The 19410-nt window shown below is 35.9% G+C and overlaps 2 protein-coding genes and 2 pseudogenes across 2 annotated transcripts; 1 reads left to right on the top strand and 3 right to left on the bottom strand.

The window, feature by feature from the left end:
• Positions 1-2518: 2518 nt before the first annotated feature.
• Positions 2519-5085, bottom strand: LOC107858386 (annotated as a pseudogene).
• A 401-nt stretch (positions 5086-5486) lies between these two features.
• LOC124896318 lies at positions 5487-6714 on the bottom strand (annotated as a pseudogene).
• A 640-nt stretch (positions 6715-7354) lies between these two features.
• Positions 7355-9806, top strand: LOC107843889. The gene has a single exon (XM_016688301.2). The coding sequence runs from the start codon at positions 8015-8017 to the stop codon at positions 9605-9607; it is 1593 nt and encodes a 530-aa protein (XP_016543787.2). The 5' UTR covers positions 7355-8014; the 3' UTR covers positions 9608-9806.
• Positions 9807-10233: 427 nt separating this feature from the next.
• LOC107858383 (serine/threonine-protein kinase WNK8-like) lies at positions 10234-11223 on the bottom strand. The gene is made up of 2 exons (XM_016703037.1): positions 10882-11223; positions 10234-10821 (listed from the first exon to the last, which is right to left on the bottom strand). Exons 1-2 carry the CDS (start codon positions 11221-11223, stop codon positions 10234-10236), a joined length of 930 nt encoding a protein of 309 aa, XP_016558523.1.
• Between the last annotated feature and the right edge of the window lie 8187 nt (positions 11224-19410).

Here is a 19410-nt window from a genome sequence, read left to right as displayed (position 1 = left end):
TGACAAAACTAAATACTAGTACAACTGTCTGAACATCTAGTCTGAAAAACTCTAGTCTGTCTGAATATTTAGTCTAAAATGCCTCTAAACTGGCTGAACTATGGAGTTGATGGGACAATCCCCCAACTAACTCCATCTACTAAAATACTAAAGCTAATGTAATAATAAAATAAGTAACATCCTCGAATGATGAGGACTCACTTCTAATCTATTGTTGTTGGCTGAATCTGAACTGCTAAGGGTACTCTGGATCTCGTGCTTCTGAACCTATGGTATAAGACACCATAGCACAAGAGAAAAGTATACGTCAGTACGTGAGAATGTACTAGTACGCTAGATGAGGTGAGGCTGAATGCAAGGGCTCATATGCATGAACTATATTGACTAAATAATCTGAGTATACTGAATAAGGATACATCCATGAATGCATAAACTATAACTAACTTCCCAGTGACACTGAATACTGAGTTCCGAATGCTAATTTACTGACATCTAAGTTTACTAATGCTGGGATACTGAATAACTGAATCTACTGATATTGATATCTGAGGTTACTGAAATTGATTAACTGTATCTGAGATCAGTCCTATCTAATGGGTGATCTCCAAATCTATTAGTACTTGATACTAGTTGACTGTATTTGTCTAAATTTGAGATCAGTCTTATCCAGTGGGTGATCTCTAAGTTCACTGATAATGCTAATGAGTGACTATATCTAACAGTCCTGAATCTGTGCTACTGAGCTGAGTTCTTTTACTGAGACTTATGGGATGTAGTCATCTAACCGACATGCCCCGAATCTGAACTAATGGGGTCCAACCTATAACCCCAGCTAGAGGGGTGTCAGTACGGTGCCACGGGTAAAGACAACTGCTATAGGGTCAGTCCTAATCTAGCAGGTGACCCCTAAGATCAGTCTTGTACTAGGGGGTGATCCCGGAGTATGTCAATCCTACCTAATGAGTGACATCTCATGCCTACACTGGCTACGTAGTTCTGGAACTTAGGGATTGCTTCTAGGGATCTTAGTCCTATCTAGCGGGTGAGCCCCCATCCCTAGGTTTGCTCGATGCTGAATCCTACTCACAACTGAAAGACACTGAACTAATTTCTTAGATCATACTAGGCTTGACTGAACTGTTACGGATCTTACTTGTTTGACTGAGCTAAACTGAACTCACTAAGTTCCATTGACTGATGGAATATTACTGCGTTCTAAATTGATTACTGAACTGAAGCTGGAATGCTACTGATACTGAAATACTGAAATAACCCTAGGGTCGCGACTGTTTAAATGACTGATAACTGGGTGCCGATGCGGTGCGTCGATGGCATCAATGCGATACCTGACGCGTCGCATTATGATCGTATCAAGCCTCAGTACTTTTGACTCTGGCAGCCTGCAACAACGTTAACCAACGTGATAGGCAACACGGCACGCCAAGATTGCATTGGTCTACTATTTGAAACCCCAAACATGGTCTAAACGAGGTCCAAAAAATTCAAAACTTGTCCGAGAACCCCTATTGACATTCTGGATCATGAATTACCTAAACATCAACTACCAAAGGTCGGAAAGGTCATGAAATAAATCATCAAAGTTTGAAGGCTTATGAAATTAAGAAGTTCCAACACTTAAGCCAAGTTTTCTAAGTGTGAAGCTTCCCTTGACATGCTTTAAAGAGTTTTAACGACTAGAAAAATTTGCGAGGTCTTACAATATCTCTCCCTTGGGAAAATTCGTCCTCGAATGGGACTGACTAGGCTAAGATTACTGATAGACTAAACTTACATAAGGGATGTGAACATTTGAAACATGACTATATGACTGGAACTACTGATATTCTAAAATTTCATACTAAACGTGCATATCTGATGTATGGATATCTAACTGAGTTGTTCTCATGAAAGAATGATTGAGATTACTGATAAACTGAGCTCCTTCTACTGAAACTGAACATGCATATCTAATGCACGAATATCTGACTGAACTGAATCTTGAATGCATGACTGAATATGCAATGATAACTGATACTGAGTTTGTAAGGAACATCTGAACATGCAACTGAATAGGTTTAAAGACATGAAAGCATTGATCAATTATGGGATATCTCCCCCTTAGGACACTATGTCCCTTTAAGAATGCTTACTTTACTGAGATACTGGGGAAAACTAAGGCGATGCACAAGGCACCTACGAACTAGATCATAACTGGACCTCGAGAGTCTGAAACTAATGCATGATTCATGAACTGAGTTGATCTTGCAACTACTAGGACTTTCTATCTTAGAATAGTTACCTTCCTGAGATTTCTGATAACATGACTAGATGGAAAAAGGGGAAACAAACTATACGAATTTGACTGCCTGACTGCTAAACTAACTTGCTGGCTCTACTAACTAACTCATACTAAAAACTTAAGCTCAAATGGGAGAAAAGGATCTAACAATGCATATCATAAAGATAAAGGACTTAATTTTGTATTTCGTATACGAATGAGAGAAAAGGATCTAACAAACTAAACGAATCTGACTGCCTGACTGCTAAACTATTTCTGAATTTTGTATTTCACGTCAACAAAGGCATGTGGATTAGGCACCAAATTTTGTTCTATCTTCTTGAAGAGGTTTGCTACTTCTTCATCAGTTCCAAAGTTAAGAAGTATACCTTTTGATCTCAACTCTTTAACATCTTCAGTATTATCAATAAGCTAATGCATAAAGCAAATATAAGATGTAACGCAAAAGTCATCTAGTGTATCAGGGCATGCTTCATATGCGACCAACTTTAAAAACTCCAATTTGGTTGAATCATTTATGGTTATAGGTGGAAGTGCTAAAACAGCCGAGCAAAGATGTGCATTGAACTCAACGCGTCTCTTTCCAGGCTTAAAACAAATTCCTGCTCTCTGCAGCTCCATGGCTGAATAATGCAAGAACCCCTCAATCCATGGATACCGTCCACTATCTGAAAAAGCCTTCGAGTCTATGAGATATGTTTCTAATAGCTTAAGGAGATGAGCAGGAAGCTGATTTTTCATGCTTTCTTGTTTTGTAAAGGGAGGCCCTTCTTCTCCACAGATCTTGCCAAGAAAGCTCATAACTTTTTGAGTACATGTATCGCTTTCAGGATGGAGACACATCCAAAATAAATCATGAAAGAGATCCTCGATACCTTGAATGAATCCGTGAGGTGGAATAGGTTTTGTATTTGCACTCGAGATGAATACTTTTATCATCCCCATTCCTTCATTATTCTTGAACTTATAGCTCATTAGCACCTGCAAGACTTCAAATGGTAATTGATTCTCAAGTAAGAAGAGATTACGAAGAATGAAAGCTATATCATGGCTCTTCATTTTGAGCTCCTTATAATTGCAGGTGACAATACAGTGAAAGTATTGAAGGATGAAACATCCATCCAGGAGCATCATCTGTGCAAACTCCTCGTGGCTGTATTCTTTGATCAATTCATCATCATAACATTCCCTGACATAAGGCATAATGTTCTTGACCTTTTTGTAAAGCTCATCAATAGATACTGAATTTGTCGAAAGCCATGGAAAGACCCTTTCAGGTCTTTCTTGGTACTATCTGTTAGAGTGGGTAAAAGTCCCACATTGGTTAGGGAATGGACTAGTGTTTTTGCTTATATGGACTTGGGTAATCCTCACCTTTTGAGCTAGATTTTGAGGTTGATTTAGGCCCAAGGTTCATTCTTGCCATGGTATCAGAGCCAGGTCCATTCCCGTTTTGGGCTCATGGTCCACGCGCCAGTGCCAGTTGGGCCTGGGCATGAAGGGGGTGTTAGAGTGGGTAAAATTCCCATATTGGTTGGGGAATGGACTAGTGGTTTTGCTTATATGGACTTGGATAATCCTCACCTCTTGAGCTAGCTTTTGAGGTTGAGTTAGGCCCAAGGTTCATTCTTGACACTATCTGGATCAGCAAACTGAACTGCCAGTAGCTCCTTGTGCTTCTCCATAAGCTGAAGTTCTGGTTTGCCACGGTGAAATGGTCCGATAGAAACCACAAGGGGCTCATAGTACCTTATGTTTGTGTCACAACCCGAACCAGGGCCTTGGCCGTGACGGACATCCCAAACCATGAAGGCCCGAGAGCCCTTCTAACTTGTAATCATATAAACCATTCATATATAAATAGGAAATGCGGAAATAAAATCTGCTACGGAAACTGGTCATAATCTAAATTTAGTTTAACAATGAGGAATAAAATCCAATATCAACTAAACACCGTCTGAAATTCGTTTGCGAAATCTCTACTACATGATCAAATAACAACTGTCCGAAAACTGGGACAAGGCCTCCAATAGGAATCTAAAAATTTGGAGCGTGCGATAGGGCGTGCGTCGCACGCTTATCGCATGATGCTACTGTCTCAGTCACTAAAAATGGCCATAACTTTTCACTCGGGTATCGGATTTAGACGAAATTGGTATCGTTATAAGCTAATTCGAAGAGCTTTCATTTGATATATATTAAGCCACCCAGTTCATCATATACAAGGATTTATGGTCGATTGAAGTTGACTCAAGTTTCGACGCTCACTAAAACTCGAACGATAGGAAAGCTTTCAACTCGTCCTTGAGTTAGGGGACTTCTATGATCTCAATTCATGCTTAAATAGGTTCACACACTACATAATTGATTAACATGCCAAATTTGCATAGGATTTATGGCTTTTGAAATATCTACACGTAGAAATGACGGTTTTCGTTCTAGCCCAAAATGCGGGGTGTTACAGTTTGATTCAATCTCGCGAAGCTTTCTGGGGACCTTTTGAATTTTTGGCTTCTGCAATGAGCCAATGTACCCTCTTCTCATCTCCAATGAATGCATCCACTGTCTCTCATTTTCACTGATTCCCTGAGAATTCGAGATTGAATCTTGATGAATTATGATGCTGCATTCATCAACAAAATTTTCATCGCCAATGCTCGTACCTTCTTCTCTCGTAACCATTGTTCCTTTAGAAGATTGTGTGTCCATCTTTTGAGAAACTTCCTCAAATTAAGGATCCAAATCTAATCTTGATAGTGAGTTATTTGCAAACCAGATACACGTTTTGGCTCTCAATAAGAAAACAAAATAGAAAAGGATTAGACAAAAGGAAATAGCATCTTATTCTTTACCTACCTGCTAAGAAACAGTAGACATAGTAAAAGGAGAAAAAGGGTAAGCATCCACAGTAAGCTTCCAACTTTTACTTTAATTCCTTAACTCTAAGAATTTTGTTTGCAGATTCCCCATGTCTAATAACTTAACTTCTTATGTAAGAGTGTTCACACAACTTAGTTTGAATAATGTATTGGTGTCCCGCCACCCTACACGCATCTCGACTAGGTCCATGTGGTAACTCTTACCTTCCACCAGCACATATATCGAGTAATTCTACTCACCGAAGCTTGGACAGATGACTTGGCTGGAAAGAGAAGAAGATGCTGGCTGCTTTTGGATCCTATTTTCACTAGTTGTCCTTTTTTTGGACTGCATAATAGGCTTGGATACCTGATAGATAGAACTGTATCAATCAATTGCAAACCAATGACAAAGTTTGCGGCAATAAATGCCAAAGTAGACCAAGGGGTAGCAAAGTTGATTATACATCCCCTCAATAATCCATATTTTGACTTTGTTGTTGTAATGATTCTCAATTTTGCATGAGGATTGGGCATCAAATCTCTTGCTGTCTCATTGAATAGATCTGCTACTTCTTGATCACTTCCAATAAAGTTAAGAAGTATACCTTACGATCTCAGCTCCTTCACATCTTCATCATGATCAATAAGTGAATCCATGAAGCTAACATAAGTTGTAACTCCGACTTGCTTGAATCATCTATGGTTATAGGCGGAAGTGTTAAGAGAGATGAGCAATGAAAATGAAGTGAACTTAACCTTTGAAGACGATGACTCTTTCCAGGCCTGAGACGGATTCCTGCTTTCCGCAGCTCCATGGTTGAACGGTGCGAGCACTACTCACCTCTTAGATAGCATCCACCTTTTGAGAAAGCCTTCGGGTTTGTGAGATGTGTTCTTAATAGCTCGAGGAGATGAGCAGGAGGCTGATTTATTGAGCTTTCTTCTTTGGTATATCTTTCAGGAACCTTGTTCATGTTTTGTTTATGGAGAAAAGAGATTTTCCCCTCAAGAAAATCATTGATACTTCGAATAAATCCATGAATTTGATGAGGAATTGCATGTGAACCCGATTTGAACTGTTGAATCATTTTCATTCCTTCATCTTTCCTGAACTTATTATATCTTATTAACACCTACAGGACTTTAAATGGTAACTGATTTTCAAGTACGGAAAGATAGCATGGGTCAGTAGCTCCTTGTACTTCTCCATATATTGAAGCTTTGATTTTCCATGGTGAAATGGACCGATAGCAATAAAAGGGGGGGGGGGGGGGGGATCATAGCAGGTAATGTTCGATTCAATATCAAGATGCATTTCATGGACCATCAATATGTTTGGCTTCTGTGATGAGCCAATGCCAAGGGTACACTTTGCTTATATTAACAGAACTTAGCCACTGTCTTCTCATTTCCACTGATTTCATTAGAATTTGAGTTTGAATCTTGATGGGTTATAATGCTGCATTCATCTTAATTATCAGCAACATTTTCATTACCGATGCTCCCACCTTCTTCTCTGGTAACCATTATTCCCTTAGCAGATTGTTTGTCCATCTAATCTTGACAGTAATTGAAACATTGGATTATTATTTTTAATATTTTCTTTTACTTTAGGACAGGTGATTTCTCTTATTGCAAAGTCAGGTATTTGCACACCAGATATAGTTTTTGGCTCTCGGTACTAAAAAATGAAATAGAATAGAATTGGAAACTGTTAAACTTCTTCTACCTGCCGGAGCGCCACTGTTACCTATCAACAAAATATTTCAAGTGCTAGACTCTAGATCTCAGAACCACAGGATATCTGTTTCATCGTCACATATGGGCTTTTGACTGGCCACATTCACACAATGCACACAATAACTATTATGGATGAGATCAATTAGAAATAGGCATATAAGAATCACTTTGGAAAGTCATTATCATTAGTTTGTTCAACAGAGATCGATCACTTGACAAGACTAATAAAAAGGCGCTATATAATGTACTTTTTCCAAACATCATACAAGTAATATCTCTTTATACATTTCTCAATTCTGTTTGTTTCTTACAAGGGGAAGCAACATTATCTTTTTGAGTTGTCCAGGGTACTTGCCAATAGTTTTGAGCGTTGATGCTGCTCCCATACCTGCTACAGAGAATAATTACCTCACTCATTTAGTAGTAAAGTTCAAGTCCATATTAATAGTCTTTGGGAAGGACGATACATAAATAACATGAAAACGATAGGTATTTTATAGACTATAGTATCTTTTGAATTTAACTTCCTATAAAGTTCCATCCGATATCAAGTCTTGTAAAGTCCTACATCTGCAATTCTGTTTTTTGTTCTCTACTTAAGAACATAAAAAAAAAACCTCATGATGCTCTTAGTGTAAGAAATGAAGAAACTTGCGTTGCTTATAGTGATCCTTGTTCTTGAAGATACTAATAAGTTACATAGTCTGAAGTATCGATCAATTAAGTTTCACTTAAAAATCGGATTCAAAGAGCCATCCAGAAGCGTAATCGCCTTTTATATTAAAAATGTTCAAAATCTGCTTTGATGTCAAATTTAGTTGTGTAAACTACACATCCAAGAACTTAAACAATTAGAGATGGGGCATCTTGATTTATTTATTGGTAATCTTTTCCCCTTTTCCCTTTTTGTCATGTTTAATGTTTCTTAGTAGACAGGTAAAGAATAAAACTTAACTGATTTTTCTCTTTATCTAATCATATTCTATTTTATTTTTTCTTTTAAAAATAAAGCTGAATGTGATCTGGTTAGAGATACCTGACTTAATAAGGAAGAAGAAATTAACTGGCCCAAAGTAAAGTTTAATATTAAACTTCAGTTTAAGTTTATTTAAACATGTTCAAGCAATTTCAGTTAGACAGTTACTATCAATCTTCTAAAGGAACAATGGTTACTAATGAAGAAGGTAGAAGCATCAACATTAATGAAATATTTGTTGATGAATATCATATAACGATTCATCAAGATTCAACCTCAAATTCTCAAGAAATCAGTGAAAATGAGAGACAGTGGATACATTCATTGGAGAAGAGAAGAGGGTACACTGGCTTATTGCAGAAGCCAAAAATTCAAAAGGTCCCAAAAATGCATCGCGAGATTGAATCAAACGTAAGGTGCTATGAGCCCCTTGTGGTTTCTATCGGACCATTTCACCGTGGCAAACCAGAACTTCAGCTTATGGAGAAGCACAAGGAGTTACTGGCAATTCAGTTTGCTGATCAAGATAGTACCAAAGAAAGACCAGAAGGGGTCTTACCATGGCTTTCGACAAATTCAGTGTCTATTGATGAGCTTTACGAAAAGGTCAAGAACATTATGCCTAATGTCAGGGAGTGTTATGATGATGAATTGATCAAAAAATACAGCCATGAGGAGTTCGCACAGATTATGCTCCTGGATGGATGCTTCATCCTCCAATACTTTCACTGCATTGTCACCGGCAATTATACGGAGCTCAAAATGAAGAGCCACGATATAGCTTTCATTCGTCGTGATCTCTTCTTACTTGAGAATCAGTTACCATTTGAAGTCTTGCAGGTGCTAATGAGCTGTAAGTTCAAGAATAATGAAGGAATGGAGATGATAAAAAAGTTCATCTCGAGTGCACATACAAAACCTACTCCACCTCACGGATTCATCCAAGGTATCAAGGATTTCTTTCTTGATTTATTTGGGGATACTCAAAAAGTTATGAGCTTTCTTGGAAAGATCTGTGGAGAAGAAGGGCCTCCCTTTACAAAACAAGAAAGCACTAAAATCTGGCTTCCTTCTCATCTCCTCGAGCTATTAAAAACACATCTCATAGATCCGAATGCTTTCTCTGAAGGTGGGTGCTATCTAAGGGGTGAGTGGTGCTCTTATCGTTCAGCCATTGAGCTGCGGAGAGCAGGAATCCGTTTCAGGCCTGGAAAGAGTCGTCGTCTTTCAGAGGTTAAGTTCACTTCATTTCATTGCTCAGCTCTTTTAACACTTCCACCAATAACCGTAGATGATTCAACCAAGTCGGAGTTTTTAAACTTGGTCGCGTATGAAGCATGTCCTGATACACCAGATGACTTTGGAATTACATCTTTTCTTACCTTCATGGATTCTCTTATCGATCACGCTGAAGATGTGAAGGAGCTGAGATCAAAAGGTATACTTCTTAACTTTCTTGGAAGTGATCAAGAAGTGGCAGATCTCTTCAACGAGATAGCAAGAGATTTGGTGCCTAATCCACATGCCTATGTTGATGTGAAAGACCAAATTGAGAAACATTACTATAGCAAAAGCAAAATATGGATTGCTGAGTGGAAGAACACTCATTTTACTTCCCCATGGACTGTTTTTGCATTTATCGCAGCACTTTTTGTCATTGGTTTGGAAGTCACTAGTACATTCCTAGCAGGAATTCAGACCTATTATACAGTCCATCCAAAAGGGAGTTAGTAACGACCGGATTCAAAATCAATCAATTCAGTTTTTTTGTCTGTATTTTCTGCATGAATTCATGAGTGTCGCGTTTGTTAAATTCATCATTTCTTTTACCTTATTGCTGTGATGTAGATTGATCTTTATACTCCTTGTTTGTGAAGTCACTGAACTAGTATTTTGTTGCGTCTTTTATGTTTTACTTGTGTAAATTTACTAATTTGAAGCACATGAATGGTATTTTATTTTGTCTTACTGAAACCTTCGTTAAGTTTTTTATGTCTTGGGTAGGGAGCGCTTTATCCCCAAAAGTGAGACTTTCACCGAACTAGTCGAGTCCAAAGCAGGTACTGGAGACTAGATAGGAAACCAAAACAAAAAAAAAAGAAACTCAGAAAATCATATTAACTCTATTCAATAATCAATACCTCAGACAAGAGACGCACTAGAATGGTAGCTTACAGATTTACAATAAAGTGAAAACAAGAAATCAATTACACACCGTAATGCTAAACTAGAATACGCGTGATTCATACTACTGCGATCATCACACCAAATACAAATTCCTAATATCACTACTAAACTAGAATACTCGTGATTCATACTACTGCGATCATCACACCAAATACAAATTCCTAATATCACTAGTCTAAGTTGAGTGGATTCACTTTCTGATGCTGCACCAGTTTACATTTTTTACGAGTCCAAGCAACGACCCTAGCACAACAATGTAATCCCCTGAACCGATGACTAGTTGCTAAACTTACATCGGGAGCACAAGCCTCCAATTTTGATGATGCATCGCTGTATGGAAAGAACGGATCTTTCAGCAACTCTTCTGCAGACGGTCTAACAGACACGGGAAGCAAACACTTCTCGATAATATCTCTCACTCCGGAATCCTTCACCTGTCCTAGAGACGCAGGCTTTAGGCCACTGAACACTTTCTTGAACACCTGCATCTGATTACTGCATTCCATATATGGATATTCACCCGTAACCATCTCAAGTAGACACATCCCGAATGCATATACATCGACCAGCTCGTTGTATTCCCCTTCAAAGCACTCAGGAGCCATAAATTCAGGGGTACATTTAACTTGTTGGTCATTCACGAAATCACCCTCTTTAACACGAACCGCCAACCCAAAATCTCCAAGCGTAACTCGCTTCCCATCACTATCAACGAAGACATTGTCGCACTTGATGTCCCGATGGATGATCTTCGGACTCTGGCCATGTAGAAAGCTCAAACCCTAAAGAATCTGTCTGCCCCAGTTCTTGATACTCGCCAAATCAACGCCAACACCATTATAATTCTTGGACAGATACTCTTTCAAGCTGCCCGAGGGGAATAACTCCGTGATCATGTTAAGAGTTTTGGACGTGGAATCAAACCAATAAGCGAAACACTTCATAACCCTTTCATGGTTTAACGACTTCAACAGAATAGCTTCTTCTTCTTCATCTTCGCCGCTGCGAAAAGCAATTTTGTTCCATGCAATATCAATTTTCTCAACACCATCCCAACCAAAGTAGACTTTTTTGGAAGCTCCTTCACCCAACATGTGATTGTATCTAACATATTTACCACAAGGAGATTTCTCAACAACTTTGTATAATTCAAAATCCATTATATTGCATAACAATATAATACCACAATATTATCTTGACGAAGAAAGTAAGAAATATATGATGTGATAGTAATGAGTTACTACTTACTAATATATATATACACACAAGTAGTAAGAAGTTATTCTCCCAATTATAATAGGATTCGGTTGTGAAAAAAATAATTAGGTAACTTTTTCCATAATTAGGTAACTTTTCCCTCCCAATTATAACACGATTAGGATTGTGTAATAAAATTAGGAAACTTTTCCATTAGTATTATATTAGTTGTCCAATTTCTCTTTTACATGTTGTTTATGAAATCATAAACAAAAAGGATAGAATTACTAATTTACTTTTACTCACTTGTTTGAAAAGAAATTTTTCGAACTTATTATAAATTTGTTTAGACTTTCTTAAAAGGGTAAAATGAGAAAATTCGAATTAATTTGGACAATGTGGGACGAAATGACTAATTAATTATATGTATTTAAAGTAATATCTATTTTCTTCTTTTTCTTTTTGTGTGCGTTCAAACAAAGAGTTATATAAAAAGTACGAAATTAGATTAACAAAGGTAATTTTTATTAAATAAGGTAAAATATTAAATATTTTGTACTCCCATTGTCCAATAATATTCGTCCACAATTAACTTAGCACACAAGTTAATAAATGTACACACGTGATTTTTGATCCTCCCTAAATTTTAACTTGTTTATCGATATTAAATATTTTATATTTATATACTTGATCATATATTATTTTGATTCTTATTTTTATTTTTAATAAATTTTTAGTTTAAAACTAAATAATTAAATAAAGTTAATTTTGAGATATTTACAAAAAAAAATCAAAAAAATATATATTTTTGTTTTCTAAATTTTAATAAATAAATTAGTAGTTTAAATATTACCTTATTATATATATTTTGGTTATTTATAAATTTTCATTATGTTTTGTTAGATATAAAAATTAATTATATTTATATTTATTATTATTATTTATTATCTTTATTTATTATTATTATTATCTTCTATTTTTAAAAATAAAAATTATTAATTAATTATTTTAAATTTTGAATCCTATATCTATGAGCCTAAAAAATAACTACTCCCCCTTAAAATAATAATTGTTCCCTCCCAAGAGTCCCATTATAAAAGGACCCCCAAAAAACCCCCCCCCCCCCCCCCCCCCCTTCAGAAAAAAAGAAAATGTACTTTGACATTCACCATCAGAGGACCAGATAAAAAAAAATAGAGAGAAAATTAACAGAGAGCAAATCATCAGTCCAAAAAGAGAAAAGTTGAAGTGGAAATCAGTTTTCATTGAGTTTCCGGTGGCAATATTCTGTACTTACAATTGTTTGAATTCATCAAACAGGTTTTTAGATATGCAAAAGTTTGATTATTGATATTAATATGATTATAAGTTATAGTATATATTTCATTATATAAATATTTGAAATCATGTATAACTGACTTGGACATGTTTTAACGGATATATTCACAGCACACACACATGTATTCATAGAATCCGATTTTACACACACTGTATACTTACATGTCATTTATCAATTTATATACAGTACATATCACACACAGTATAACGAACGACAGAAAAATCAATAATAAAAAATTTGAAAATAAAGGAGAAAAGCAGTTCAAAAATTTGTTTTTCCTGGCAACTTATCGCCGGAAACTAATCATCAATCGTGCACGGACTTCCTTTTTCTCGCCGGAAACCCATCTAAAATTCGGCCAAACAACCACCAAAACTCCCTCGAAAACCGTTAAAAAAAACAGCAACCAAACGGCCAGTGAGGCCACCCACGCCACGCCGCTCCACTTTGCCGAACCACTACCAACCGGCGCGTCCATCGACACCGCCTTGTTCCCTTTCCCGTTGCGCCGTCGCTCCCCTACTAGATCTGCCGCGCCTCGCCGGAGTTAATCACCGGCGGGCAGGCTTAGTCGAACATCATAACCATACAGATGCTCTTTTGTATAATTCATAGAATATTCTGTTGATTTTTTTTATTATTATTATTTTATCTGTAAAAGAAAGGTTGACTTATCTTTTGATTTAATTATTTAATGGTCCTTGGAATTTCTATATAATACGTTTTCTATTTTTCTTGATTTTGATTTTTTTTGAATTAATTTTTAATTAACTAATTTATTTTTAAAAGAATAATTTTTAGGATTATAATAAAAATCAAAATAATATATAAGTAGTTGTGAATATTTTATTATTTATTATGTTTATCATTATAATTATTCATTATCATTAATAAATTTTAAGAATTATTCCGTTAAATTAACTAATCTTTCTCTATCAATAGTTAAAATTGTAGTTTTATGATATTTTATATTTGATTTACTAATAAATTCAAAAAAAAAGTTATACTGTATTATTTGGTCGAAATTGGTTAGGAGGAAATTAAGTTCATTATGCATGTTTAGTGGAAAAAGGAATCTTTGCTTTATCTCTTAAGTATTAATTAACTGATTTTTTTATTTTATTTTTTTTAGATAAATATAATATGAGGAATCATAATAAAATTAAATATTATATGACTAATTTTGTATGTATTTAATTTTATTTTATTATTATATTTATTATTATCTACTTTATTTTTATTTTATTTTATTTTTATTTCATTATCATTAACAAAGATTAATAATTGTTTTACTAGATTAGTTTATTGCTAGAAAATTTCAAGCATTTATTTATTTATTTATTTATTTATTTTATTTTTAAAAAAAATCGTCTCAATTAAGAATGCGGTGTACGCATCTTTCTTAGACACTTAAAATTCTAGCATGTAATAATACACCTTGATAAATATTTTTTTAAAAATTACTTTAATTATTTTTTTTTAAATACAAGAGTCTTAAATAAATTTAGTATATTAAATTGAGCAATCTTAGGCCTTCACACAATTTATAAAATAATTTAAGTCAAGATAAGTCAATAAAGCGACCGTGCTAGAACCATGGGACTCGAGGGGTACCTCACACCTTTCCCCGGTCAACAGAATTCCTTACCCGATCTTCTGTTTTCGCAGACCATAATAAGAGTCATTTCCTTTTGATTAGAGATTCAATAAGGTGACTTGGAACACCATAACTCAATTCCAAGTGGCGACTCTGAAACTAAAATAATCCTTATTCAATATCGTCACTTTAATTGGAAAAATCCTTCGACCTCGGATCCCTTCGAGCGAAAAAGGGGTGTGACATCTCTGACAACTCCGTTGGGGACTAATAAGAATTCGAGCTTTGATATTGTCTTTTACTTGCTTTAATTATTTTGATATTGTGTTTGTTGACCTTATGTGCTGTTTGTTGTTCATTTACTGCTTTGATATTATTTGAACTATATTATGTATTGTTTTCTCTCGCGTACCCCTTCTGAGTCTCTGAAATAGGATAGAGGGAATGTAGCATATGCATCCCACCTTCTTTTTGAGATAGCCGGAGTGTCAAGGCACCTGGTGAAGGATATAGTCATACATGTTAGGTGGGGTTCGGATCGGCAACGAAGGCGGTGTTGCCCTGCTACCGACCAAGTTGTCCCTCCCCGGCTCGAGTGTCCGCTCGGATAACCCAGTCTAGACACCTATCCCTATTAGGTTTAAACTTAGAAGAACTGAAAACTCAGAATCTGGTTATCCCTATTAGGTGCCGCTTTATTTGCATCATATGCATTTGACTTAGCGGGACTCGGCACAGGGGCCGGGTCTGTCTAGGACAGGTAACCTATTTTATAAAGACTCACTTGTGCATCCTATGTGCTCTTTGACATTTGCTTGGAAGGCTATTTATTTGTTGACTAACTTTAGGCAATTTTAAAATGCGAGAGATTAATTTATCCTCAAATTTAGTTAATCATTTTTTAAAGAAAAAATTTTATTTTTGAAAAAAAAATAAAGAAATTTTTTAAATATACAACAACATAGTTTTTATAATCTTCATGAACTACGAGGGTCTGATTTTTACTTTTTGTGAGATACGTAGGAAGTCCTACCCAGGATACGATCATTTATTTGAAAAATAATAATAATATATTTATTCACCAATTTATCGAAGGATATTTTTAGAAAAATAATAAAAATAATAAGAAGAAGAAAAATGATTGTTTTCATGAATATTATTATCTTTATTTTACTTTTTATTCTTATTTTTAAAATTAATTTTAGCATAAAAATTTTAATAGCCTAAACCTTTAGGGGTCGTGAGTTAAATTTTTGAAAAGTAATAAAATATATAAACATATATTTTAATAGTCTTGAACCTTTAGGGGTCGTGAGGCTGAAATTTTTATACAACTTCATGAAATAATTTTTCTTCTTTTCTTTATTTCTAAATTATTTTATTTTTGTTCTTTTAAATGTACTTAGGGAGTTTTGTCTCCAAACATATGGGTTAAATTTGTCTAGAGGTCTGTTATTGTAAAATTTTTGATAGAGTCAATTTAAATAAATATTTTTCCTAAAAATATTAGCAGTCATGTTTTTCTCATTTTGATAAAATTGTTCTTTGCAACTAAGTCTGAATAATGGTCGCACTAGGTTTCACAAGTTAAGTTGTAAATTCTTTTTCAAAATTAATAAATTAAGTTTAGTCTAAGTCTAGACATTTATTAATCTTATGTCCCTGTCAATAGGTATAAAATGTCTCCCCCTGGTCGTGGAAAACATTCAAAGAGAAAGAGAGATGGGAGTGTACCGCTTCAGATTATGGATTGTACCCCTTTGTAGCTTTGGTTGTCGTGGAACAAAATGGATACATTTGATTATGATGAGATACATAAATATTTGGGTTTTTTGACGAGTATTATGAAAATCAAGCCTAATAGGGAGGTGATTGATGTGTTACTAACCTTCTGGGACCCGAAGAACAATGTGTTTCGTTTTTTGGATTTTGAGTTGACTCCTACTGTAGATGAGATAGCGGCCTATGTTGGATATGGAGATATGCATCGGAAGAAACTTATAGCCCTGAGACTCATTTCGATAAACAAATTCTGTAAACTCATGAACATACGAAACTCAAAATAAGAATCGATGGAAAAAGGTTAGGTTTCCTTGCAGTTTTTGTACGATAGATACGGAAGGCAAGAGGGGTTCAAAAAGTACGGTAAGTAGCTCTATAATAAGGGGAATTTTGAGGCTTGGAAGGTTCACAGACTATTTGTATTCATGGTAGCCTTTTTAGGCACTATGGTCTTCCCAAGGAGAAAACAAAAAATTAACATTCGTTTAGCAGGAGTGGTAAAGATATTGATTAAGAAAGATTAAACTATGGTACCAATGATCCTGGAAGATATCTACCGTGCTTTAACTATTTGTCAGAAAGGAAAGAGTTTTTCTGAGGGATGTAATATCTTGTTACAGATGTGGATTGTGGAGCATCTCTACCGACGTCCTACAATGGCAAGATTTAATCCGGAAAGATTCAATCGCATCAAAGATTACGAAGAGAGGTTAGAGAAATATAAATGCCCAGAAGGAGTTAGAGATTGGGATAAGCTTTTTTGTTCTCTGACAGCAGATAAAATCACTTGGAATCTCCCTTGGTTCCCTTGGAGGCAAGTCATACACATTCTGTTATTCGGCCGTTCTTATTATTAATGGGTATTAGGGGTGTTCAACCGTATGTTTTATTGAGAGTTTTAGGTCAGCTAGGAAGACGCCAAATAATTCCCATCATGGAAAATATGATCGAGTTTGTATTTGAGGTCAGACCAAAGATCCCACTTCCAGAGGAATTGGCCCAGCAGATTTGGGAGGGTTGCCGTATCATAGGGATTGAAATGATGGTCAGAGAGAGTGAGAAAGGAGAAGTGCACCCAGATTACTGTGAATGGTTTGAAGAACAGTTGAATCCGCCAGTCAGACCAGAAAGATCGGTTAGGGGACCTATAGATCAGGAAACTGCAATCAGGATAGGAATTGAGAGAGCCATTCGAGAACATCATGAGGCCAACCAAGATTTGAGAGCAAAATTAGAGCATGCCAGGGAAAAAATAGACGAACAACAAAGAAAATTTGCTGAAGAGAAAGCTAAATCAGCAGATATTGAGGTTGGACTTCTGGGACAAATCAAAATGGCTACCACTAGAGGGTCACACGTTGCAGAACTTGCCACATCTCACCGACAGCAATTGCAAGAAGTTGAAAAGAACATGCAGGAAGAATTTGATCGAGAGAGATCTCAATGGATCCGTGAAAGAGGAATATTGCGAGAACAGTTGGAGGTTGCTTCTGCTCGTGAACAGCGTGTGAGAGAGATGGTTGATTTTTGAGATCGATAGGCCCAGGGATGGGATCAGGCCTTCAGTTTCCTTCGAGGGAAGGTCCACCGTGTTACACAAGATACTGCCAGAATGGGTTTAGATTATCAGCAGTTGGATGATGAGGACTTTTTGGCACAAGTACCAACTTTCGTACAACGTCTCACTACTTCATTGGAGGACATATATTTGAGTTTGGGAGGACATATTAAGCCGAAGTCTCCTTGAATGGATAGTTGTTTTCTTTGTCATAATTTTTCATTTTCAGTATTAAAACTTCTTGTTTAGATATTATGTCTTTTAGTTTTCAGATGTCAGTTAGTAGGTTTTATTTTAGGAGTTGGGTCAGTTATTTGTCGTATTTATATTATAGAATGTAATGAAGTTGACTGTTTATTTCTATATATATTATGTATGTTTTACTTTACTTACTTTATATATTTTCTTCAATAAAAAAAAGACAAAACAATTTTGTTAAATTCCTTTGGAACTATGCAAGATCTGATTTATGTCTTGGCATGATATGTAGGCAACCCTCCAAAGGGTTCGACCATAACTTTTGAAAATACATGCTTAGAAAAGCCGAGATGAAACATAAATCCTTCCATGATAGGTTGGGAAATGCATATAGAAACATGACATATAACGTGGTATTATAATGTGTTAAATATATAACACTCACCCGTTTGCTACTTAGTCACAGAAAGATAAAGTAATTGGTGGTTGGTTTGTGGTTTAAACTGGCATCACATCTGTATAACACCATATACAAGGGTAAAAGAAGAATGACCCACAGAGAAAGTATAGAGTCTGATAGTGAAGAAGAGCAGAATCAGTTGATTTCGCAGGAAGTAGCATCAATGGAAGAAATAAAGTCATTAAAACAACAGATGACGGAGATGTACCAAGCTTGGTTGAATGGACAAGCCCCACCTTCTTCAATCCCTGGACTTTTGACTTTGAATGATCCAAATTCTGACCCAGCTCAAACTAGTGATCCATTTTACCCACCAGGATTTGGCCCATTTGCTAATATGTCTGGAGTTGCTGGTACTTCTACCATGCACCCACCGAATCCATCTGTCGCAAATAACTCATTTTTTACTTTCGTAGCGCCAGCTACTGCAGGTACTCAACCAAAAGTACTGAAGAATATGGGGAAACCAAGTCATGATATATTGTATCCTTCTGAAATGACTTTCAAATCCCAAAATCCACATTATCATGTTCATCAACACGATAATTCTATCGTGGTTGAGAAGATTGCCAAGAATGAGGAACAGGAGGAGATAGCTAGAAAAGTTAGAAGCCTGGAGCAAAGTATGAGAAATATGCAAGGATTAGGTGGACCAAAATGTGTTTCATACAAGGATTTGTGTATGTTTCTTGATTTCTATTTGCCGATAGGGTTCAAAATGCCAAAATTTGACAAATACGAAGGACATGGTGATCCTATAGCTCATTTGAAAAAGTTTTACAATCAATTAAGGGGAGCAAGAGGAAAAGAAGAATTATTAATGGCTTACTTTAGAGAAAGCCTTACAGGTATAGCTTCTGAATGGTTCATTGACCAAGACATTTCCCGTTGGCATGTATGGGATGACATGGCTCAGGATTTCATTCAATAATTTCAATATAACATTGAGATAGTGCCAGATCACACTACGCTTGCCAACATGAGAAAAAAAATGATCGAAAGTTTCTGAGAATATGTCGTCAGATGGAGAGAGCAGGCTTCAAGAGTCAGACCATCGATAAAAGAATCTAAAATGATTGATATTTTTCTATAAGCACAAGAGCCTGATTATTTCCATCATTTGTTCTCTACTATCGAAAGCACATTTGCCGAAGTTATCAAAGTTGGAGAGATGGTAGAAAATAGAATCAAGTCAGGAAAGATTATCAGCCAGGCC

This window comes from Capsicum annuum, chromosome 2 (genome assembly GCF_002878395.1).
Source record: "Capsicum annuum cultivar UCD-10X-F1 chromosome 2, UCD10Xv1.1, whole genome shotgun sequence".
NCBI classification, from domain to species: Eukaryota; Viridiplantae; Streptophyta; class Magnoliopsida; order Solanales; family Solanaceae; genus Capsicum; species Capsicum annuum.
The sequence above is the reverse complement of the archived record's forward strand: the minus strand, read 5'-3'. Positions and strand labels throughout refer to the sequence as shown.